Source organism: Neolamprologus multifasciatus, chromosome 19 (genome assembly GCF_963576455.1).
Source record: "Neolamprologus multifasciatus chromosome 19, fNeoMul1.2, whole genome shotgun sequence".
NCBI classification, from domain to species: Eukaryota; Metazoa; Chordata; class Actinopteri; order Cichliformes; family Cichlidae; genus Neolamprologus; species Neolamprologus multifasciatus.
The window spans coordinates 25,598,557-25,624,274 of NC_140457.1; the positions used below are offsets into that span (position 1 = coordinate 25,598,557).

Consider the following 25,718-nt stretch of genomic DNA (forward strand, 5'->3'; position numbering starts at 1 on the left):
AAGCTAAAAGTAAATTTCAGTAATGCACAAATTTCAGCTTAAAACTGTAATTTTTAATTGAGCTGAAAAACAAACAATATCTTCACATCGTAAATCAAAATACACTGTACTTCTCTGCACGCAGGCATATTATAGAATAACTTACCTTTTAACTGCTTTATTTTTTTACATGTTAATTAAGTTGTATGATGGATTTTCTATTGTTCAATTGTCATTTTTGCACTTAAGCTGTACTTAAAATTACTTGCAGTATAATGTATAATCTCCTTTTCTATAAAATACCCCAAAGTTGGGTAAGATTCAGCCACTTTATAATACAGCCTGCCCCTTGAAAAAGAACAGCACATATATGATGTAATATGGGGTAACATTGTTTGTTTTTCTTCTAAATTGCCAAGAAATTTTGCAGTACTTAAAATTAACTAGTATAATTTTTTCTTTGTGTCCTCTAAAATTTGGACTTGTCACGTCTGAGTAGCTGGTGTGTTAAAGGTGTGGACCCAAATACAGACACGGGAGAGAAGAACTGAAGTTTAACAAAAGGCGAGCTGTTTATTTGAGGCTGATGTCCAGTAACAGAAAAACAAGGCAAGTCGAAACAAGGGCGAACTAACCTGAAAACTAAACTGAGAACGAACTAAACTATGAAAACAATGACACGAGACATAACATGAAAATTGAACAAGAACACGCAAAAAGAAAGTCAAAACATGAGCATGAACATGAACCTGAGCAGTAGCAAGAAAAACTCTGTGACGTGGAAGTGGAAACACCTGAGGAAACACAGCTGATACAAATGAACATGATGCCACAGGGGAAGTGAAACTAAACACACTGAACATGGAAACACGAGACCTTTCAGAATAAAACAGAAAACATGGAGAGTCGCAGACATGACAACACAAGCTTGACAACAGAACGTGAAACACAGAGACATGAAATACCTGACGGACTGGGGGGGGGGGGGGGGGGGGGGACACAGGGAGAAACACGTGTGAACAGATAAGGAAGACCAGAGGGAAACACAAGGGGAACCTACAGGGACAAGGAGATCACACAAGCCAAACAGGAAAAGAGTCAGGAGCACAGACTCATTGATGAAACATAAACTAGAATAACACTCAACTAAACCCTGACTAAATAATAACACAAGAACTTAACATAAGAAAATCAAAAATACAAAAGGTCACAGACCCAGCCTCTGACTTGTTACCCTCTTCTAGTGTACCTACCTTTACGTATTTGTATCTAAATACAATTACATTGTAGCGGAATTACACCGTCAGTTGTTGAATGTAATATAAAGTTTTGCAGTCGATACTAATGATGATAAGAAATACATTATTACCTATTAATCTAAAGCTATGCTTCACCTCATGTCAGAACAAACTTTGTCTCATTAAGCCTCTCTTTGCTTAAGTAAAAATATATGCCTGCTGGTCAAAATGCTCTACTCTCCGACACTGTCCCTAATTTCTGATTGTTTTTACCTTTAAATGGCTTCTCTCTATCTAAAAATGTTATCATTGTGTGTGTGTGTGTGTGTGTGTGTGTGTGTGTGTGGAGTATGAACAATTTAAAAACAAATTTGTATTTTAAAAGAAAATCATCCACCCTCCCACCTTCTCTGTGGTGTTACGATGATACTCGCATGAATTAACAGGCATGAAGATGAACACGAAATAAACACTAAATAAATGACTAAATAAACACACTGCTGGAGACTTTAGATGTTTTCTGTCCCCCTCTCCACCATCCTCCACCCTTCTTTTGCTTTGCTCACTCATCCTGTCACTCCCTCCCAGCCCTCTCTAACAGCTTTACCTTTAGTTTTTATAATTCATTTTACAAATCCTCCACATTGTTCATCTAATTGAACTGATGTCTTCTAGCGGAAGTGCATGACTCTGTGTGTGTGTGTGTGTTTGTGTGTGTGTGTGTGTGTGTGCGTGTGCGTGTACTTGTTCTGGTGTCAAAATTACTGTTTATAATTTTAAGCAGTCACAACTTTATTTTGAAGGGAACAAAACAAATCTTTGTCCAGTAGATGTTGAATGTATGGATGAAAGCATTGCTGCTGAACAGGCAGAGGTTATGGTAGCTCAGGAAGGGACTGTTAATCGGTGCAGGGTCCTCTAAAGTGATAAAAGCGTGCAGATTTGTGTGTGTGTATATAACCTAGTGATGCTAGAGAAATACAAGCATAAATGTAAAGGAAAAAAAGCGAACGAAAAACAACAACTGCATAATCAGTGATGTTTCCTGGCATTGCTGTATGTATATGACCCTGCTTAGGTTTTTAACACCTCAGTCATGAAAGGCTGAGTGTTGTAGTCACCTTGCCAGGTCAGTAGGTAGGTGGCATAGACATTCAACTTTGTGTTAACCGAGTGAACAGTAATGACTTTTCAAGAAAGATAAACCAGCCTTTTTCATGTCAAATGCAACTTCAAAATGTTTGAAAATGACCTTCAGATCTATAGAATTTCTGCTCTAATATATAATATGTTGGAAAATTTTAGAAAAGTCTTTTTTTTCTTTCATCTTGCAATAAAAACAAGGGATGACATTTTGGAGCTTTGAGGTAGGAAGCTGTTTTGAGATGAAGATATTTGGCAGGCGGTGGAGCCGGGGGCAGGTGTTACAGCAGCTCCTATTAATACAGCTAATTAACATTAGTGAATATTCTAATTAACACGCAAACTAATTAGGAAATAATTAACCAACATAAAAAATCAGATCTTAATCAGAAAGAGTGTGAGATGAGTTCTAGGTGGCACGACAGAAACAAAAGACAGAGGTCTTGGTGGGGATTAAAGGGCGTACAGGTGTTGCAGTGGATCAGTGAGGTTCGCCATCTGTGATGCTCACTGAAAGCTGACAGATTTTTGTCACACATGTGGGGTTTTTTTAACTAAAATTCTAAATGTAATAAAAATAAAAACTTTTTGAAAATATAGATGACAACTCAGTGTTAAGCAAAGGCTTGCTAGTGAATATTCACTTAACCCCTTAAGATTTAAAGTGGTCTTAAGTTAATACATGAATAAAATAAAACACAAATGATGTCATAACCATTCATAACAGAATTATAACAGACCATGAAAAAAGTAGCAGAGAGACAATATTAGGATTTGCTGTTGGTTAAACACAAAAGCTAAGAAGTGCTAAGCTACTAGCTAACCCTAGCTACTAGCTATTAGCTAGTTTGAGCCTAACAGGTTAAAATCCTTTATGAAGCTGATGAACAGATAGGCTACTTAGGAATAGAGCTATGAAAATATTTAGCACCAAGAATGTCAGTGTTACCCAACCTTAAACACTTTCTTTTGACGGGGCATAGTTGCATGAGACGTGTAGCATGCTAGTTTTTCCTGCAATTCATTTTGGATTATTTTTGGAGTTTGACTTGTCTTTTGATGTCACTCGCTTTTCATACACTCAGCAGCCACTTTGTTAGTCACATCCTCTTGTCACTTGAGTTCATGCTCAATATGTTATATTATTTTTTGCCAGCAATAGAACCATTAGCTTAAGAATTAGCTTTCATTAGCTTTCAGAATGCATGGTTGAAGCTGAAGGTTTGTTTAGTTGATTTCAGCCTCAGATGAAATCTTTAACAGAAACATCTGGACAGAACAGGCAGCCTGGAGAGAACACACACCAACACACATGCACTTCCCCTGCAGCTTTGTTTGGCAGATGTAGCCTGCTGTGGAGTCACATACCCAACTTTACTATTTTTTTGCATTTATTTAGTAGACACAGCACTCATTTTATGTATAATATTATTCATAGTGGCTTTTTATTTAGGAGACATTTCGATTCAGTTTACACAGAGGCAGGATTAATATTCTGATTATAAATTGTACTTTATGAGCTGCTGCTCGTAGCTCAATGTTCATAGATAATACAACATCCTTATCTGTATTACTGATTCTGATATCAGTAGTCTGAATTTATATATAGTTTCTGTAGGTTCAAGACAAGTTATCCTAACATTTTTCTATGTTTTAACAAACCTGCTGCCCCCACTTGCTCACTATTCTTGTGGTCTGATAAACTAATGCTGTTAGCCGTTGCTGCTATGGACTGTGTGGCTTGATCGCTTATGAATGTGCATGTGTCCAAAGATGCTTCTGTTTGTGCATTAGATGTTTGTGTGTGTGTGTTTGTGTGTTTGTGTGTGTGTGTATGCAGGCCCTACCAGCTGGATGCAGTTGTCTCATATCCATTATTGATCCTGTATCATTACCCACTCCTTTGCTCTATCAAGACAAAAACACCCTGTTAGTGGAATATCTCACCTCAGATATTGACCTGCAACACACACACACACGCACATGCAAGCTGCAAGAAATTATCATCAAGTGTGGATTTAAAGGACAGATCCATGAAATCTCATGGATTAAATTCCTCCTTTTTCCCACTTACCATTTATGTTTCATTTGACCTTTAGTGTTATTAGTATGTCATAACAAGAAGAATAAAGACAGTGACAGTTTACTGATAACGATAAAGTCAGTTACTTTATACAAAACTATACAAAGTAGCAACCGATGTGTGTTTAGTTTTCATCTAACCATGCACAAAAACTGAAATGTCTTGCTACTGACCTTTTTTTTAAGTCATATATAAAATCAAGCCCTCCAGCTAAAAGATAGAAAATATTTATTTAAGACACTTTAGGGTGGAATAACAACTTGCACAAATGACCCATAGAGTCGTTTTCTTGTAGAGAATAGTGTCTGTAAAAATATAAAACGTTTTCATCTGCCATGACACAATGTAACTGTGCTTTGGAAGTTTATTGACACTCATAGTGCTTTTTGCAATGAGCCTCCTTCACCTATTCACACCAAAATTCATGCAGCCTGTCTATTTCACACACTCAAACATTATGAGTAGTAAAATAATCATAGTCACCAGATCTCAATCTGGATGGACACAGTTAATCAATAGCTAATCAATCCGGAGCAACTGCATGATGCTATCGTGTCAATATGGACCGAAATGTCCTAGGATGCTTTTGCACATTGCTTGCAGGAATAATTAGGGCTGTTCTGAGCTCAGTGCTAGGAAGGTGTACCTTATAAGTTGTCTGGGTAGTGTATCGTGTAGCCAGAGATCAGCTTTTCATTGCAACCTCCTTTGTGAACTTTCCAGTATTTGCTTATATATGCTGGAGCTCCAATATATTTCATGAAAAGGTAACAGGCTTCCTTTCAGTCCAGCTGTTTTTATGTACATTTTCATTTTGCATATTAAAAAAGCAAAAACAAAACACAAAAACTGAAATCAAGAAAGACTTTTACGTTTCCTGAACCCAACTTAAAGCAACACGGAGAAGTCCTATCCTTTTTAAAACAACAAATGTGACCAGATCGTATCTCGTCGAATCAATCCTGAAGCTACTGGGACACAGAGGCTTTAAGCAAAGCAATTGACAGAGTCGTGGGGAAACGGTAAAACCTCATCGGCAGCTGAAAGACAGAAGGTGCACTGTGGGAAACTTGCTTTAAATTTGCTCTGTGCTTGCACGGTGACAAAACCTGCAGATTCTCAGAACAATGTTTCTGGGCACAGCTCCAGGCAACAATCAACATAGCTGCCAAAGAGCCAGAACTCATTCACATGACTTCTGGCATTAAGATGTTCCTGGCAGATTAAAGGAACAGTGCTGAGGTGACACTGCAGGCACTCCTGGACACTCAGCTGCACAAAACTTGCTCTTGTTTGTCACTGTTGGTTCACATGTGATACTCTTGTCTGCAGTACAAATACAACACAAAATTTTGAAAGAGTGAACATAATTTAACCTTTTATCTCCACATTTCCCTCTATTTCTCTCATGCTAACGAAGTGTTATTCTATGATGTGACTGATTAGTTGATTGATTTGTTTATTGATTTATTGTCTGATATTTATTTTTAATGAACCATATGTAAGAGTGTGTTTATATGCTGCTGTTGCTGCTCAGCTCTCAGTCCTAACACTGCTGTTTGATTGGCAGTTATAGCCCCAGGAAAACCCCAGGAGACACACACACACACGCACACACACGCACATCTAACACACATCTAACACACTCCCAAACAGAAACGTCTTTGGACACATGCACATTCATAAGGGATCAAGCCACAGTTCCACAGCAGCGACTCAACACACAATTGCCAGAAAACACACATGCATACATATATGTTTAAGACATGAACCCCCCACACACACACACACATAAACACACTCACACAGCTAGTGGTGAGGTTTTCCAAGGATGCGGGATAAATTGGCCCTGACATGTAAACAAAAAGCCCTAAAATGACTTGATTCGGCACATCGAAGTGCAATATACACGCATCTACAACAGGCTGTGTGCATTTCTGTGTGTGTGTGTTTGAGAGGACAGTCTACGTATTCATCAAATGAGGCAGATTCTTATTGATTTGTGTGTCTATTAGCAGCGTTAACGACAGGACTGGAAACACTGGATTCAGCCTCTCCATTTGAAATCGCTCACAATATCTCATCAGCAATGATAGGAATAAAATAAATATTTGATTCTGTTTATATTTACTCTAGGTTTTATCTTTAAGAGTTGATAGCGTAGCAGCAGAAACAGATGAGATTATCACAAATGCAGCAAACAAACCTCCACCGTATTTACTGTAGCTACAGACGCACACAATATAATAACAATGATAATAGTAGCAAGTCAGAGGAGCACCGCTGTTACAGTTCTTTCTACGAGGATGTGAATTTATTGATAAAATGTTATTGCAAGTCATCCGGAAACATATGTCTCAAACCCACAAATTTATCCTCATGGTGGCGCTAGAGGAGAAGCCCGTGGCTGATCCTTACCATGAGTGTCAGTGCCTGCCTAGAGCCACGCCAGCAGCACTATTAAAAATGGAAGAGAGGTTATTTTTTGTGTAACTCTTTGTATCAGATATCACGTATCTGACACCACATAAATTCCAACATAGTCCATAATATCCCCATCAGGTGTTTTTTAATAGTCCTCCTTCATAAAATTCCCTTCATTCAGCATGTAACATTAGACAAGTTACGTTCGAGAGCATATTTCAGGACGAGTACCACGGACAGTTCTTCACACATCGATGGGGCCTTGTTTTGCTTATTTTAAACTCCAGATTTTTATTCTTGGACTCGACTAGAATAGCTTTGCACAATTTTCAGGAACATATTATTCATATGCCCTCTCAAGAACAAAACATACAGAGCCAAGAGTAGAAAAAACAGTTTGAGCATTTAACCTGAAACAAGAACTTTTGCTTTCTTCCCTTTAAGCCAGACAAAACAAAAGTTTGAACAGCAGGTAGAAGGCAGTCTGAGATGACCATATAAGGATTTCCCTTCTCACTGACATAATAATACTGAGCTTTTTGCTTTAGAGCATACTGTAGCCTGAGCTTTTGGCTCATTGTAAATTGTACGCTACCCCATTATTTGAAACATTTTTACATAAGGCATCAGAAATATGAGGAGAAAACATAATAGATCCCCTTTAAATAACGGTTTGGGTAAACTGAAGGTTTGTGCAATCATTTGACCAATAATTATAATTATCAGAATAATGCTGCAGTTTTGATCAGTGAGTTGAGATAATGATAAGGTCGCTGTCTCCTTCATAGTTGAATGTTTAGGAAATCACCTTTTTTTCTGCATTTCTGCGTTCGGGAGCCTGAAAATGCACACTAGCTAGGCCGTTTACTTATTTCTGGCTGCATGGTAGATAAATAGCAGAAGTTCATTGACATACATATATGCTTGCTTTTCTTTTGGTCTTTCTTGCAATAGGCAGTTAGGCAAAATGAGCAATGCACACATGCGCATGCAAACTAACAGATGGAGGCATGAGTCTAGTTTGAAGACAAATAATTTTTGACAGAAATCCTTGAAGATCCTTCAGACTGGGAAGCAGCCCAACTCATGAGTGTGTGTGTGTGTGTCTTTAGTCACTGTGTCCTCAAGGCGGGCATCCAGGAGAAATTGCTTCAGTGTACTTCAGTGTGTACACATACTGTACAAGTGTGTGTGCGTGTTTCATTATGGCTTTAGTCAGCTGTTATGGATGTAATTTGCTTTTTCATACCTTAGCCTGCGTTGGCTCGGTTGTTGCCAACGTCAGAAAAAATGATTAAATAAATAAGTGAGCGAGTATGTAGCTGCAGGACTGAATCAGTTAGTGACCTCCTTACTGACTGACTGACATTATGACCATGTAGCACTGACAAAAACATCACATTATCACTTCAAAGTTTTTGTCAGCAATGAACTTCTTTCAAAAGTTGTTTCAACAAAACACTAAATATATTTTATGATGTACTTCCTATGGCAGCAGCAGACTTTCCTTGGTGCTGGGCCATCTTCCTTGGCCAACTTATATAAATGTTTCTTGTGTTACTGACACTCTTTAATCTTATAGTGGGGATTGTTGGAGTTCCTCAGTTCATGTAATGCAGGGATCTCCAGCCCCAGTGCATGAGAGCTACTCTCCTACAGCTTTTAGATGCATCCCACTCTAACGCAGCTGAATCAAATGGTTGAATTAAGTTTGGCAAAGGCCTGATAGCAAGCCAGTCATTTGATTCAGGTGTGTTGGAACAAGGATGCATCTTAAAGCTGAAGGAGAGCAGCTCTCGAGGAGTGGAGTTGGAGACCTGTCATCTAAGGTCTAAAACAAACTGTTTTGCTCCCATCCTCCTTCCTTTAAACCAACATTCTGTCAATATAAAACAGGTGTGAGCAGTAGTTGGGTGGAGCTTCTGTGTCTGAGATGACTAAATACAGATCTCCACTCTCTTTGACATCATTAAGAGCCATGAGTCAGGTAAAAAGTCTGAAACTGAGTGTTTAGAGCAGTCTGAAATCTGAGCTGAAAGCTCACAGGAATTGTCTTTTTTTTTTTGTTTGGATTTCTTATATATACAAATGAAATTCCAACCATTTGGAAATCTGCTTTTGTTCTCCCTTTGCTTAAAGGTTGGGATACTTCAGTTTTGACTAATTACAAGTCCGTCTCTAAATAATCTGCTTTTGTCAAAGTTCTGGAAACTCTTGTTAACAAACAGCAGAAAGAGTTCCTTTCCGTAAAGGATTTTTAAATGATTTCCAGTCAGGCTTCTAGAAAAATTACAGTACAACTATAGCAGCCTGTGTGATTGTTTCAATTTAATTGATTTGTTTCAAGCAGATAAGCAACATTGTGCATCCATTTTTATTGACCTAGCCATAGCATTTGACACAGTTAAAACCAAGACTTGCCATCGAAGGACTGAGTTATACATCAATCAGGCCTCAGTGACTTCTAGCTTGCTTAATGTGATCAGTCCTCATTTTTATGCTGATGATCTACTCCTCTTATAGCCAGGCTCTCTGTCAGCTCCAGTGCAGTATAGCATAGCCTGTGTGATTTAAAACTTAAAAAATTCAAAATATAAACCCCTGAACCTTTCATGTATTATATACTTCAGGGCTCAGAGATTGAGTGAGCATCTCAATATAAGTACTTAGGAAAAACAATTGACGACTCACTCTCGTCTACACCTCGCATTCGGCAACCGGTGAAAAAATTGAAATTGAAACTTGATGTTTACTTTCCTGTCTATCTGTCTCTGGCCAGAAAGAGACTTTTATGTCTCTTTTTGGTTATGGTGATGTGATTTATAAACATGGGTCCCCAGAATGCTTACATATCCTGCATTCTGTTTATTCTGGAACAATGGGATTTATTACAAACTTTAACGCTTTTACTCACCTTTGTGCATTGTATGCTGAGCTCGGGTGGTCTGCTGTGTCATGTTGTAGATTCAGCCACTATGTATATTTATATGTAGATTTTTTATTTATAAGGCTATTCTTGGTTTGCTTAAATCTTATATACTGACTTATATTAATCAGAAATTGTGGGAAATTGTTGTCCTGGGTTCCATGTTTCACCACTTTGTCTGTCCCAGAAGTTCAAATGGAATTTGGAAAAGGAGAATTCAAATTTATCACTCCTAAATTAAGACACTGGTCTCACTTAATTAATGCCGCAGTTTGTGGGGGGAAACAGTGTGTGGGTGACCCAGATGCAGACACAGGCGAGGAGACCACAACTAACTTGAACAAAACGCAAGCCTTTCATGACGGCTGATAATCAGGTCAACAAAACAAGGCAGTAAGCACAGAGGCAAAACAAGACTGGAACCTAAACTGGGAAAACTGAAAACTGACTTAACTATGATAACTAGGAAGACAATGACAAGGAAACTGCGATGTCTATGAACAGGACTTTGTGCAGGAACATGAAGGAGCAATGAACTCATACATGAATAGGCAAAATGACCATGACCTGCACAGAGTCCTGAAACCTGACATGACATGATGGGTGGAACAAGGACGACGGGACACTGAACACAGGAAGACAGAGGACTTTAATACATACATGAGGTGATCAGGGGAAGTGGAGACACGTGAGGAAACAGCTGACTAGAACAAACCAAATGACACCACAGTGGAAGTGAAACTAAAGCAATGAACATTGAACACCCTTCAAAGTAAAACAGGAACCCTAAATAAGACGCAGAAGTGACATGAGCTTGACAACATGAACTACACAGACAGGAGACATGACAGATAAGACTCACAAACCTCTAAGGAAGAATTAACACAGGGATGAGACAGAAGGGGAACCCAATAAACCATAAAATATAACTGCAAGTAGGTATGACAGAATGTAAGTAGATAAGCTGAAAAGAAACTAGAATACAGATGAATAACAAAATATCACGAAACTTAGAAACACTGGGTCACATGACTCAGGACCATGACAATTAATTTAAGTTCATTTTAGATAATGTGAATGACTAGTTTTGCCTGAATGGTATTACTTTTATTTCTGCCATTAGACAGTTATTTTTTACTAAGGTATGCATTCTTTATTGACACTGAAGTTTATATATTTTTGTTGTTTCTGTGTTTTATTTTATTTTATTTTTTTCGCTTGTACCTAAGTAAAATATGGGTTTAGTTGTGTGTGTGTGTGTGTGTGTGTGTGTGTGTGTGTGTGTGTGTGCCTGCTAATAGTTTATACAGTGCTATTGATTGTACTGCACTTTTTATTAGAGACATTTTTTAATCTCAAGAGACTTATTTTTCTTTGTGGTTAATAAAGGTAAAAAAGAAACACATTTTTTTAAACATTAGCCATGTTTAAGATGAGCATCCAACTGTCACGGCGCAGCCTGAGTGTTGATATGAGGACCCAAGTGCAGACAGGGAATAATAATGGATTGCATTTATATAGCGCTTTTCGGGACCCCTCAAAGCGCTTTACAATACCACTATTCATTCATTCTCACACTGGTAAAGGCAAGCTGCAGTTGCAGCTGCCCTTGGGCAGTCTGACAGAGGCAAGGCTGCCATATCGCGCCATCGGCCCCTCTGGCCATCACTACTAGGCGGTAGGTGAAGTGTCTTGCCCAAGGACACAACGACCGAGACTGTCCGAGCCGGGGCTCGAACCAGCAACCTTGCGATTACAAGACGAACACCCAACTCTTGAGCCACAATCGCCCTAAGGTACTAAGGTTAAACAAAAAGCGAGCCGTTTATTATGGCTGATACACAAGTAGAAAATAAAGCAAAAGGCGAACAGGGGCAAAAACGAAACTAAAACCTAAACAGGGAAAACTAAACTGTGGTAACTATGACAACAGGTGTCAACAGAATCATGTAGTACATGGAACGGGAAAGAAAAGAGTAAACCGGACAAAGACTGAATGAAAACACACAGAAGGGTAATGAGGGAAGTGGAAACACCTGGGGAGACACGGCTGACACAAATGAACATAATAACTCCACAGGAGAAGAGCAAAACTAAGCACATTGAACATAGAACCACAAGACTTTTAAAATAAAACTGGAAACACGGAGAGACGTAGACATAATAACACCGACTACTTGACACACACAGACAACAAATACATGACATATTGTCACTGAAGACAAGAAAAGACTTTTAAATCAGGAGTTATAGAAGAACTAGAAACTCAATTTAATCCTAAGTAAGAATAGCAACCAAAGAACTTAAAACATTCCACATATCAAAATACAAAATAAACCTCAAAATGCTGGGTTACAGACCCAACTCCTGACACCCAACATTGTATCAGTATATAAATGACAGAAAATTAGTAAAACAATTGTCCCCTTTCAATGTTAATTCAATTTGTTTGGATTAGCTGTCCTGCCGTGGTTATTCTTTTGACCAAGGTCGCTTCTGCTTTGCTGTAAGTGCAGCAATTTACTTGATAAATGTGCAAAAAGCTTACATAAATGAGGCAATTTTTAAATGTAGTTCTTGGCTTGGATTCAAAGTTATAGACTGAGGGAACATATTAGCACAGAAAAGAACAGTCTAACCAGCTAATGAACAACTTGACTGATTTACTGATTCACTGACCGACTAACTAGCCAGCAAACAGTCTGCAAACGCAACCAAGACAGAAATAGAGAGAAGTAATGAAGGAAAGTGGAGAGACATTTAGATAAACTCAGTTTTTTTTTTTCCCTCCGAGAGGCTCCAGTTAGTTTCATTTCTATAACAGCAGCACATACACAAACAGAATATTCTCTCGTTCAAACACACCTCAACACAGACAGTGCTGTTGATTGTGTATTGCCGGTTTGTTTATTAGCTCGCTGATTGAGCAGCTCTGCCTTCTACAGATTGGATGACCTTTCCAGATCCTTCCGTCGAGTCCGCTAAGTAGATCGGACGGCGAACGCAACTCGACGCGACAACACTTTATTCAGATTGTTACTGAATGAGGAAAAAGCAGGCGGTCATATGTGTGTATGTGTGCACATTGGGCTGTTTGTACACACTCACTCTGCCTTCATTGGTTCAATTGAGGCCTCATCTCCATATAGTTTGTATGCAATTACATCTGAGCGGCACTCTGAGTGCCTCTATATGATTGTGTCTGGATACCGAGTGCAACTAGCTGTGGTGTGTGTGTGTGTGAGAGAGAAGGATAATTTGTGAGAAAGAGCAGCGAATCATGCTCCATGTGTGAATATGTTTGTTTTTGTGTGTGAAGCAATTGATGGTCAATTTGTGCGCATGTGTGGCTTTATGGGAACATTTGTGCGAGCTTGATAGGAGTGTGTATATGAGGGGTAATTTGTGCCAGAGAAAAGCAATTCGTATTAAATGTGTGCGTCAGGTTTTATGGGTGATCTGTGTTAGTGAAATGTTTGTGTGTGTATGTACATTTATATGCATACACATGTACGTGCCGTTTCATAGATGCGTGTGTATGTTGTCAGCTGACGCGGAGGATAAGGATGGAGAGTGTTTCTAGTGGCTTGCTGAATGCTTGCAGGGCTTTAAAGGGCACGTCCGTCAAAACGCGGCACGTCCGAATCTCCTTCATCTGCAATAAACAGCTAATCACACTCAGTGGAAGATGATCCCACTCAGACCGCCGACTTCATCTAGCACACACGTTCTGTTCGCTTTCAAGAAGGCTCACTGTGTTACCTTGATTCTGGTCATCTTGGTCTTTATATAAGACAGGGTATTTGTACGTTGTAAGAAGCACTGAATTAAGTTCACCTTAGAATGTATTAAAAAGTCTTACGCTCGAGGGGTCTTTGCAGAAGTCCTAAACCAGAGAAAGGCAGGAATTTTTCATGGGAAACCTGCAATTCAGCAATCTGAGAACATGACATACATAGACATAGTGTTAATTTGTAACACGACAGATTATTTGACATTAGACTATTTACCAGCATAGGGTCTACTTTTATTTATTTATTTTTAAATTCTATGGATGGTTTTATTCATTTATTTATCTAATCGACTAAAACATAAAACATAAATTTCCGTGTAGCATTAAAAGTCTTCATTCTACAGTGCAGAAACCTATTAACAGGGTATTGAATGACATCTTAAGGGAATTTTATAATAACTATAAAACAACATCATCTCAAAGATTCAGCAGTAGTGCAAAATATTCTTTAAAAACACTTTCAGTTCAGCGTTAAATGTCACAAATTATTCTCTCAAAACAGTTAAAAACATCTCAAGAGAAGCTGCTAATCAAGCCTGTAAGTTGCATTTTTCATTGCAAATAGGTATTTTAGTTTCTTTTCTTCCATTAATATTCTTATATTGATTGTTATGAAGCCCTTTGAACTATCATCAGCATATCATGGAAACAGCATATCAGTCCTCATTGGTTATAGCAAGGTACAACTAACAAACATAACAGAGAATATGTTGATGTGAACGCAATCTCAGAATGAACCAAAGAAGTGTAAGAAATAATTCAGTCTGGGTAATATATACCCCTGTGTTCTGCTTTGTTTTCTCCAGGCGGAGCAGACCACCAGTCAGTGCGAAGCCCAGCGAATGGCCTTAGAGCAGATGGCTATCAAACTAAGCAGCCTGCAGTACCCCTCACCCACCAACAGAAGGCGCTGCAGTCACCTGGCCAGGAACAACAGGTAACTGCACAACAGGAAACAACAGAATAAGTGATCAGTAATTTTCTGTTAGCTTCCGTAATTGCTTTACGTGCTTACTTTAAGTGCTCTATTTTGTAAAACAAATGCATGTCTACTATGGGAAGACCTGTTAAAATTTCCCCACATCCCTCATGTACACACACATTTGTGTAGCGCTAATTATGACGCATACACTCAGAATCTAATTGGTAGAGTATTCATTGACCTCCTGGGCTACAGTTCATCCACCACTAGGCTACCGTATTTTTCGGACTATGAAGTGCAATATTAATCAACAGGTCTATTTTCATACATAAGACGCATTAAGCGAAACAAAACGTGACTGAAAGCCTTGAGTTTGAAATCTGCTTCGCAAGCATGTCTCTTAATAGGTGCCATTCTGGGGTCCTTATACACACACAGTAATATTATGTTGAAGCACAGTAACTCCGTGAGGCTCCTGACTACGATAGCCGTAATGCTCTGACAATCCATCATGCGGTGCAGCTTCGTAGCTTACCAGTCGTACTAAAACATTTTCACAGATTTTTGAGCGCCGTGTACCACATAAAATCGGTTCGAGGTCAGTAAGCACAACAGGAATGGCTGTGCTTACTGAGGTGCACCAGATTATAAGGTGCACTGTCAATTTTTGCGAAAATTAAAGGATTTTAAGTGCGCCTTATAGTCCAAAAAATACGGTAATTTAGCAAACTGGTTAACAAACCTCAAACCTGCCGCATGACTAGGCTGAGGAGCTTCATTCTTGGGGTAATGAGAATCAGACGGTCTCTCTATATAGAATTTAAAAGTTATCAAGCCAGGATAATAACAGCTCCCTACTTTAGAGGTTATCCCTGAGATTTTAAGAGAAGTCACAGGGATCAATGCAAGTACTACAGAACCGTAAGACACTAAGCGACCACTTTAAACCATCAGTTTAATGTGTTAATTTAGTGTAATATAGGCTCGAGCTTATCCCAACTAGGGCCAAATGTGCAGTACACCCTGGACAGGACGCCACTTTGTTACATGGCTAAATTCTGTGAACAGTGAAAGTTTTGCATGTAAAACTTTATATTCAGCCATGTATTTTGAAATTTACCCCAAGCTTCTGTGTCCATTACTTACAAAATATATCCTATAGGACAGCGATCCCCAACCCCCGGCCCTCGGACCAGTACGGGTCCGTGAGTCGTTTGGTACTGGGCCGCGAGAGTTGAGGCTCAGGTGTGAAATGTATAGTTTTCAGGGTTTTTATCGGTTTTCAGCGTTATTTTGTTATCGTTTTTATCGTTAACTCGGTTTTCCTTGGTCTTTTCACGTGTGTTATGAATAAATCTTCTTTTTTTCGGTACCGGTACTAGTTTTATTTTGTTGTATTTATCCGCAACACCTTAAAGGCCGGTCCATGAAAATAGTGTCGGGCATAAACCGGTCCGTGGCGCAAAAAAGGTTGGAGACCGCTGCTATAGGAGACAGATGATTCTTTTCATACACCCTGTAGAAATTCTAAGCACTCATAAAACTGAATTTCCCTCCTATGGTCAATTGAGGGACAAAGCCTGTGAGCCCAGAAGTGCCAACCATTGTTCAAACTTTCTGTTTGTGATGTGCAGCCAATTAGAAGAAAACTGGCTCAAAGGGAACAGGAAGTGAGCTAAAACAATGAACTAAGGCCCAATAGGAGCTGCTCCTGTGTATTCCAAGAATAAAATCCAGGGAGCTGTAAATCATCATAACAGGTCCACTTTAAAGTCCTTTGTTCTGACTTTTAGAAGTTCCACCATTTCATTGGGCCTGTTAAACAAGGTGTTCGAGTTTGTGTGTTGAGCGTGCAGAGGACAGAAGCTGCAGAGCGTAATGGAGTGCAAAATAATAAGAGCGAAAACTAGCAGGTCAGTGTTGTCTGTTGTGATAGAAGAGACACAGGCAAACATAACAGACAACGCACACATGCAGCTAAATGCAGTCACACACACACACAGAGTGTGAGCGTTAACAGCAGTAATCTGGTGTGGCCAGGCTCGGCTCGGCGAGCACCGTGTTTGGTCACGCTGCCTGTCGGCGTTTCATCCCCGGCTTTGAGGAGCTTCTCGCTGCAGTTATCACTCACACACAGGGCGTGCACACACACACACAAAAAGAAAATGACAACATACGCTGAGTAGTGTGTATGCAAATAAAAAAACTGAGGCTTAAATTACTCCCTTTGAGTCTGTAGCATGTTGTGTTCTGCAGACTTTGCGGGTCTTGTCAGTGTGACTTCACGGTGGCTTCCACGAAGCGTGCGGTGCGTGCGTTGTCTGTGCAAGTGTCCACATATACGAATCAAACCCACTGTAGTGCCACTGGACTGTCTTCTACTTGAATTAAATAACAGTTGTTACATCCGCAAGTTGTTTGTGCGCAGAAGAGTGAAAACCCACAGCACAAATGTAAATGAAAGCCTCATCTTGTTTGTGTTTTTCAGCCCTCTGAGGCTGCGGCGTAATATTTCAGTAATTTACATTGAATGTGTCGGCCTCTAATTGGTTATTCATATGTTAGCTGTTGCCTTTCACATTTACATTTGGGTATGTGTGAGCGTGTGTGTGTGTGTGTCTGTCTGTCCAGTGCAGTGGTGTGTGTGATGAGTTTTGTATTAATTGGATGTTACATGTTTTTCTTTGTGAGTTTCATTCAGTTGAGATTTCTGGTTTTGGTTCAGTTGTGAAGAAAATGAAGGTCAGACTGAATTATTCACTAATCTCAAGCAAAATATCTCAATTCTAAATTATTAGCCGAATGAAAGTTAGTTGGGGTGGAAGATATCGATTTTTTGTAGTAACTAAAGTAACTAAAAGTCAATTTTTATTTTTCACATTTCTTATTGTTATGTTCAAAATAATCTAAATGCTTATATAGGAAAGATCAGGCATGTCCAAGCTTCTAACCAATCAGGATATGAAACCTTTCAGAGCAGAAATATATATACATATATCAAAGTCATACTTTTAATACCAATAAGTACTTTGGTTTCACTTGTTACCTTATTTAACATTTTTATATCTTAAAAAGTCCAACATGAATACACGAAGGACTAACATTAGAATTGAAAGCAAATGCATGTTTAACTGAATGACTGAGTGACTTGACTTTGCAGGAATTAATGACTTTGTGATAAAAGAGAAACAGAGAGAGGATTTAGACTTTGTAAACATGGATGAATGAACTTAATGTAAGAATGAGAAGGACCCTACACAGGGTCCTCTGACTGTGAGGCAACAGTGATACCACCTTAAAACTCTGTTATCCAGTTCTACTTTAACCACAGACTTTTGATGGCTGTCTACAACCATTTGGTAGCTGAAGATGACATTTTAGATCTTTTTCAGGACTAATTATTGTTTCTGTTCAGTTTTTACTATTTGAAACGGTTTTGTTTTATGTCAGTTTTTATTAGCTTCAGTGTTATTTTTAATCTTTTGAATTGTTAACGTAATGGAGGGCATACTGTATGTCAGAGGCAAGATTTAGGAAAATCAGTACTGATATTAAACTGAAATGAGTTGACTCACAGTCTCAATAAACTCGTCCATCAATGCCTCGTCAGGCAAACAGGACTAACCATTTCATCTATAGTATTATTTTATTTTATTTAGTTTTCCAAGTTGACGAAATCATTTCAGTTTGTTTATTTTAGTTAACTTAAATTGTTTTTTCACGTTTAGTTTTAGTTTTTTAGTTTAGTTTTAGGGAACTTCCACTTTCCTATTGTACGACGTGTTAGTCAGTGTTTGTAGTCCACTAAAGTCTAAATTAAACTTGTGCACCACGCTCTTTTCCAAGATTAATAAAATAATAAATTAGTGAGTGAATGACTGATTAAGCACCAGGGTTTTGCTTGTGGACAACTTGATTTGAATGTTTCCGTCGGATGAACCCGTTAGCATGGATGAATGAAGAAGTGTGTGAATATCAGCACGGGCCTCTGTGCTGCTCTTCATCGACAGTTCGATTTTAATGTCTCTGTAGGATGAATCCATTAGACTGGGCGAGTGTCAGTGAATCACCTCATAAATCCAGCAGAGTCTCTGACTGAAAGGTGACGGCTGCCAATATGACTCATTCAACCTTTCATTCTATCGCTTTATCCTCCTCTCTTGTCATCCTTTCTTCCTTCACTCCATCGCTCCCTGCATTCCTCCTCACCCTCTGTTCCTGCTCTTTCCCGGTTGCTCTTCCTTGACCTCTGCTTTGTCTCCTCTTTCTTGGCCTTCTGCTGCCTCTTCGTTTCTCTTCATGTTTTTCTCCTGCTCACCTTGCTTTATTTTGCATCCTTTCTCTCAATGCAACCACTTTGTTACACCACTCCCATCCTCTTCTTTACTTTTATTTATTTAGAATATCTGTCTTCTCATCTTATTGTTACCTTCTCCACAGTTTCCTCTTTCTCCATTCCTCTCCTCTTTCTCGTTCTCTCTCTGAGAGCCTTGCCTTCCCTCCTCTTGCCTTCTGTCCCTTGCTCTCCTCTTTCTGCTGTATGGAGGATGATGAATTAGAGACAGCAGTTACAGCCGCTATCGGCGTTGCAGCAGCAGTCGGCAGGGAGAGAGAGAAAGGGAAGTAGAAAGTGAAGTATGATAACAAATCTGTCCATTTAAGCCTGAAAGACACTGCCAGTGTTTTAACCAAAGGTTTTTAGTTAGCAACAAGGTATCTATCCTGAATCCTGTTTAAAATACAATACTAGTTAAAGAACTTCTCAAAATAATGACACCACAGATCATTAAAAAAATAAATAAATACATAAAAGAGTAAATCAGTAAGAAAGTATTTAAAAATGAAAGATTCCAATATATTTTTTAGGCCCCTCATGAAGACATTTTAAGTTTCAGTTGGGTGGACTATCACCTGCTATTTTACCCCAATAATCAATAGCAAGGTGTCTCAACAGTGCCTCACAACCAGACAGCATTTAGCTGTATATCACCATATAGTTTTATTCAAACAGCTGTGTACAAAATACCAGAAAGGAAAGACAGAAACTCAGAACTTGAAATTTTTACAGGGTTAGTAAACCCTGTAAAATAGAGGACACTAACAATGTTACAGCAGTTATTTTGAAAAGCATGTATTTCACATCACTCACATAAAACTCAACACTGACTGAAGGACATACGGAAGGAATCTGCAGCTGTGAGACAAAGAAGTGCAGAACTTCAACATCGATCATAGCATCACACAGGAAAATTAACTTGTCCATCTGGTTGTCATAGTGCAGGGGTGTCCAACTCCAGGCCTCAAGGGCTGGTGCCCTACAGGTTTTAGATATCGCCCTGGGTCAGCACACCTCAATCAAATAATCAGTTCATTACCAGGCCTCTTGAGAACTTCAAGACATGTTGAGGACGTCATTTAGCCATTTAAATCAGCTGTGTTGGATCAAGGAGACGTCTAAAACCTGCAGGACACCGGGACTCGAGGCCTGGAGTTGGACACTCCTGTCATATTCCCTTCATTGCAGATTGAAGCTGGGCCCAACAAATACCTTTGCTTAGTGTTTGTGTGCCATTCTCTGTTGTGTTTGGGTAGAAAATAGATGTGTAGAGGTCAGAGTTACACTGAAACACATGGCATTTAACTACTTAATCTCATCACATGCACATTTATTTCATTATTGCAAAATAATGCATTGAAAAATGTCTGGATAGCTGGTGTAGATATCAGTATGTTTTTCCATGTAGGTTTGCACACTTTCTATCCACATTGTTTTTTATATCCAGTGTTGAATGGAATTATGTTGAGGTAGAAATGAATAATAGATCCTTATAATTCAAATTTCCTCAGGTGACTGAATGTCAGAAAGGCTCTCTATAATACTCTTGTGCGCTCCGTCAGCGCAGTGTGACAGAAAGCAAACGTGACACTTCAAACACTCTGTAACCATCCCGGTGTAGAACGCAGCCCCACAGTGGCGCCTCGTCGATCCTTCCTCTCCGATTTGTCTGTTTTCTCGTCTTCCACCCCCCGTGAGATACTGTTTTACAAAGCATTTAGTTAACATTAGTGTGAGAACAAGACGGAAATGGAGGAGAGGAGGGGAGGTGGAAAAACGACAAGAGAAAACAATCTGTACGAGTGTTGTATCTGCTTCATCTGTCTTAGTCAGTAAAGGGCCGCTCTGCTCAGCGCATAATGAGGAACACCGCCTCTGGGGGAAGGAAGCAGCGTTTGCTTGCTTTGCTTTTTTCTCCTCGGTTTAGCTTTTATTTCACGGAGAATCACTTTCAGTGGAGGACAGGAGGTGTGAGGAAAGGATAGGATGAAAATAACAGAAGATCAAGGCGGGGGGAGTTAGGAGGAACAGGTGGAAAAATGTTGGCAAATCTTGTTTTATTTCTCTGTAGCCGTGAGCAGGAAAAAGGAGTTATGAAAAAAGCCGCAGAAGATGAAGAAAACAATTTTTAGAAAGTAAAAACAGAAAATGGGGACAAGTTTGAAATTGTGATGGATATAAAAACCACAGAATAAACTAAGGTCATTTCTGAAAAGTGGGGAACAGGATAAGAACAGAAAGCTTTGGGAACGAGTTTGTGCAAAATAACACAAAATTATTACATGCAAAACTCTCAGTCACGAGAAAAGGTTAAAGTGGTTATTAATCATAAGTATTCTTGAGATGACAGAAGCAATTAACATGATAAATATTTCAGAAAATGCCATAGTTACAAGTTCTTTATGTGTGGGAGCAGAAGTAAACTTTTCCAAGATGCAGGAAGTATCATTTTATTAAGGTTTTGAAAACACATGACCAATAAGCACGTGATGCTAACTTGTCCTCCAGTTTGTACATGTGAACATCATGGTGACAGTGTAGCATCAAATGAATAATGCCCAGTCATCAGTGTTGGGGAGTAACGGAATACATGTACCGCCGTTACGTATTTAAAATACAAAATATGAGTAACTGTATTCCGTTACAGTTACCGTTTAAAAAGGTGGTATTTAGAATACAGTTACTTTGTTGAAATAAATGGATTACACGGCGGTACTTCCCTGTTTCATATTGTGGCGGGTCAGGACTGTTTGGGTTTTGTTTGACAGCTACGTTCTGTTGTTCCAGGTGGCAGCGTTACGGTTGCCATGGTTACAGGGTGACGCTCTCTCTGCGTGTTTCCTGGGTGAGAGAGGCCTTTTTGTTGTTGTTGTGCTAAGCTAACAGGCAGAATGCTACAGGTATAGCTCTAAAGAATGTAGCATCATAGGCAGTGTAGTCCGTGCTGCAGGGAGAATGGACTGCCATACACGTTATGTGTCTGTGAGCGAGGGAGGGAGAAAAAGGAAAAGTACGAGCTGTCATCGAGCAAAAACGGGAGCTGGAAGCATGTAAATATAATAATAACCACTGCAGCCAAGAAGAGAGCCTGACGAGCCCAGTTGTAAGTAAGCTATTAAGACTCGTCTGTACACCGTGTTCGTGTTTTCCTCCAAAAACAATAAGTTCTGTTGGAGCAGCCTTTCAACGCCTCTCTCTGTCTGTCGCTAGCAAACTTGACCCAGACAACAAAGTAAAGCTAGTTTTCGGCTAGCCGACACCAAACCGATGTATTAGCCAGAGGTCCCTTTACTACGGTTCGAAGCCGCCGACCATCAGTAACAGCAATAAATCACAGCAATAGTACATTCATGTAGTTGTAAACAGCATGATAATATATTAAGTAATCCAAAGTATTCAGAATACGTTACTCTCATTGAGTAACGTAACGGAATACGTTACAGAATACATTTTGGGGCATGTATTCTGTATTCTGTAATGGAATACATTTTAAAAGTAACCTTCCCCACACTGCCAGTCATGCAGGCCTAGAGACTGGTCTGAAACCATATGGCCGGTCTTGAAGGAACAACGAGTATTCTCTGACTGGTTGCGAGTGGTTGCTGGAGTTTGATGCCACACACTGTGAAAATAATTGCTAATGCCCCAGTCACGTAAGGTTGGTTAGTGATCCCCTGGCAAGGACCTGTCCCTGTTTAGGGAAAAAATCTGTATCGCCCAACCAGTTGGAAAAAACTCCTTGTGATATGTTTGGTTGCAAGCATATTGCTGTGGTAGTAGTTTAAATAGAAGTGATGGACTTGTCTGCAGACACTGTTCAGGTACTCTACGAACTGTAGTGAAACAAGTGTCCCAGTCAGGTATTGCCACCTCGCCCCCAACTCCAGTATTCAGGTCAATGATGATTTCAAAATTCGCAGAAGTTATGAAGAGGGAACCTATCCTAAATCCAGTTTTTGTGCCAGGCTGTAAACATACATTTAAGGTTGTAAAGTTGGGCATTTTAATATGTAATTGTCACTTCAAGCCATTTGAGGCTTAGAAGAACTGCAGTTTTGTATGCATGTAGCATTGGCTTAATTTTTCAGCTTCAGAGGTTGCCCCTTGATTAAGACTCACTTATTGGGTCTATATTGCAAAACAACAGATGTAAAAATATGTACGTGTTTCCTCAGGGATTAATAAAGTATTCTGATTCAGGCCCATAAATGCATGCATTCATTCCAAAGATATTAATAGTTTGAATTTTGTAGCTTGTAGGAGACAATGGGAGAGAGTTGAGTATTTTTTGTTCTATTTGTTGTTGTTTTTTTCATAATTTCATTCATAGTTTACTCTCCCTACTTTGATGGAACATCAAATTGTAGTGTGTTTCCTTTTTTTTAGTGATGAATATGTATGCGGCTTTCTGGGTAACTGTGATTTTCAGTAAGTGTGTGTTTGTGTAGTTGAGTGATTTTCATGTGTGTGCTTCAGAGAGCACCTCTTAATGTGTGGTCGCCTTGCCTGGCATGTGTGTGTGCTTGTGTGCGAGTCACTGTGGAAATACTGTGGGTCTGACAGAGCTGTCAAACTGTCGTCGTCAGCGACCGGAGAATTCCAAACAATTTCACCGCTAATGTTGAGAAACATGTTGGCGATCCCCGCCGAGACTGAAAGCCAGTGAATATATAAATAATAAACATACACGCACCTTAACAAAACGGCTGACAGTAATGCGCGTGTTTGAGCAATCGGCCCCTGTTCCAGCAGCATAAATATTTGATGTGATCCTGTGTTGGGAAGGAGGAGGTGAGAGGATGAGTTAGGAAGGGGAAGAGGGAGGTGATAGTGGGAGGAGTGAGCTGAAAAAGGGTGGGGAGAACTAGAGAGTAAGGAAAGGAACGATGTTAAGAGAAAAAAAGGGAGGTAGAAAGATTTAGAGAAAGTGCTAGGAAACAAGAAAGGGAGGAGGAAACAGGAAAAAGAGAGGTGGAGGAGAAAATCTGGGCAAGAGGAGGATGTGGGAGGCAAAGCCATGACATTGAGAGGTCGGAAAAATGAGGTGAAATGGAGAGAGGTGGGGAAATCTGGGATAAGGAGAATGGGAAAAGGAGTGGGATGAAGCAGCACGAAGTGGGGGGATGACAGAAGACGTGAGGGTATAAGACTATTTATCGTACTACACTTTCAGTTCAGTTAAATTCAGTTTTATTTATGTAGCGGCAAGGCGCCTCGAGGCATTGTATATTGTAAGCTAAAGACCCTACAATATTAACCACGTCTGAATACAGTTTTACAAGATTAAAATTTAAAGAAATTTAAACAGCCTGGGTGCTGATTGTATAAACTGTCATGAACACAATATCTAAATATCTTTCTAAGACACCCATACAGTTGCTGAAGATGTCAGCAGGAGCATGGATGTTATTTTTTCTGAATCATCACAAAGTTTTAAACTTAAACTTTGCCATTTGGTTCGACCAAAATGTGTATCCAGGATGTCTCTCTTCTCAGTAGCTATTTAATAATATACCTGTGAGTGGAAACAAACACATAGTGGATTTTTTGTGTTAACTTAAAATGTTTAAGGCATCTTAAAATTTTGACATTACTGCTCATGGAATTTATAAGTTTTAAAAAGGTCCACATGTCCAGGCCTATCTTAAGTTTGCCACTGAACATCTAAAGGATTCAGAGAGGGCTTGGGAGAAAGTGTTGTGGTCAGATGAAAACAAAATCAAGCTCTTTGGCATCAATTCGCCATCTTTGGAGGAAGAGAATTCCTGGGTGTGACCCAAAGAACATCATCCCTACAGTCGAGCACAGAGGTGGAAACATTATGCTTTGGGGTTGGTTTTCTGCTAGGACGACTTCCCCGCTTTGAGGGGCCAGTGTATCGTAAAGTCTTGAATGAGAACCACCTATCCTCAGCCTCACTGAAGGTCGGTTGTGGATGGGTCTTCCTGCATGACAGTAACCCAAAACATACTGCCAAACCAACAAAGGAGTGGCGAAAGAAGACGCATATTAAAGTCGTGTAGTCATGTAGTGGCTTAGCCAGTCTAGAGACCTCAATCCTTTAGATAATCTGTGGAGAAGCTGAAGCTTCAAGTTGCTAGGTGGCAGTCAAGAACCAAAAAGTATTTAGAGGGTTTCTTTAACCTCTTAAGCCCCAACGCCCCCTGATACGGGGGCAAAAAGCAGGAGATCAGGTAGGCTTGGGGCTTAAGAGGTTAAAGAGGAGAAGACCAAAACCCTCCTGATATGTGTGCAAACCTGGAGACCAACAACAGTTTCTCCAACAAGTACTAAGTCATGTTTTGCTTGGTAATCAAATACTTAATACCTCTGTCTCTCTTCCACAGCATGTCTTTTATCCTGTCTTCCTTCTCTCACCCCAACCAATCACAGCAGATGGCTCCGCCCCTCCCTGAGCCTGGTTCTGCTGGAGGTTTCTTCCTGTTAAAAGGCAGTTTTTCCTTCCCACTGTCGCCAAAGTGCTTGCTCATAGGGGGTCATATGATTGTTGGGTTTTTCTCTGTATCTATGAAGCGCCTTGAGGCAACTTTTGTTGTGATTTGGCGCTATATAAATAAAATTGAATTGAATTGAATTGAATTATTTACTCTGTGACATACAAATCAATCTATAACTTATATGTCATGTGTTTTTTTCTGAATTTTAGTTTGATAATTTGTCTCTCTCCATTAATATGAAACTAGCATTAAATTACAGGCTGTTCATTTCATTGGAAGTGAGCAAACTTGCAAATTCAGCGGGGATCAAATAATTGTTTCTATAATAATCTCACAAGCCAACTAATTTAAATGAACTGTCAGCTTTGCCACACAGAGTGGTCCAATGTTCAGTCGTTTGTTGGTGGCTACCAAAA

The 25,718-nt window shown here is 39.5% G+C and overlaps 1 protein-coding gene across 4 annotated transcripts in view; it reads left to right on the forward strand.

Annotated features, from left to right (window-relative positions):
• The window catches only part of akap6 (A kinase (PRKA) anchor protein 6), a 248,945-nt gene that overhangs the window by 119,926 nt on the left and 103,301 nt on the right, over window positions 1-25,718 (forward strand). For all 4 annotated transcript variants that reach the window (XR_014871151.1, XM_085143172.1, XM_085143170.1 and 1 more), the window contains exon 14: window positions 14,393-14,523. Coding sequence is in view for 3 of the 4 variants with exons in the window: in XM_085143172.1 (XP_084999298.1) it covers window positions 14,393-14,523 (131 nt within the window). In the remaining variant the exon portion in view is untranslated. The remainder of the gene's footprint in view (window positions 1-14,392; window positions 14,524-25,718) is intronic.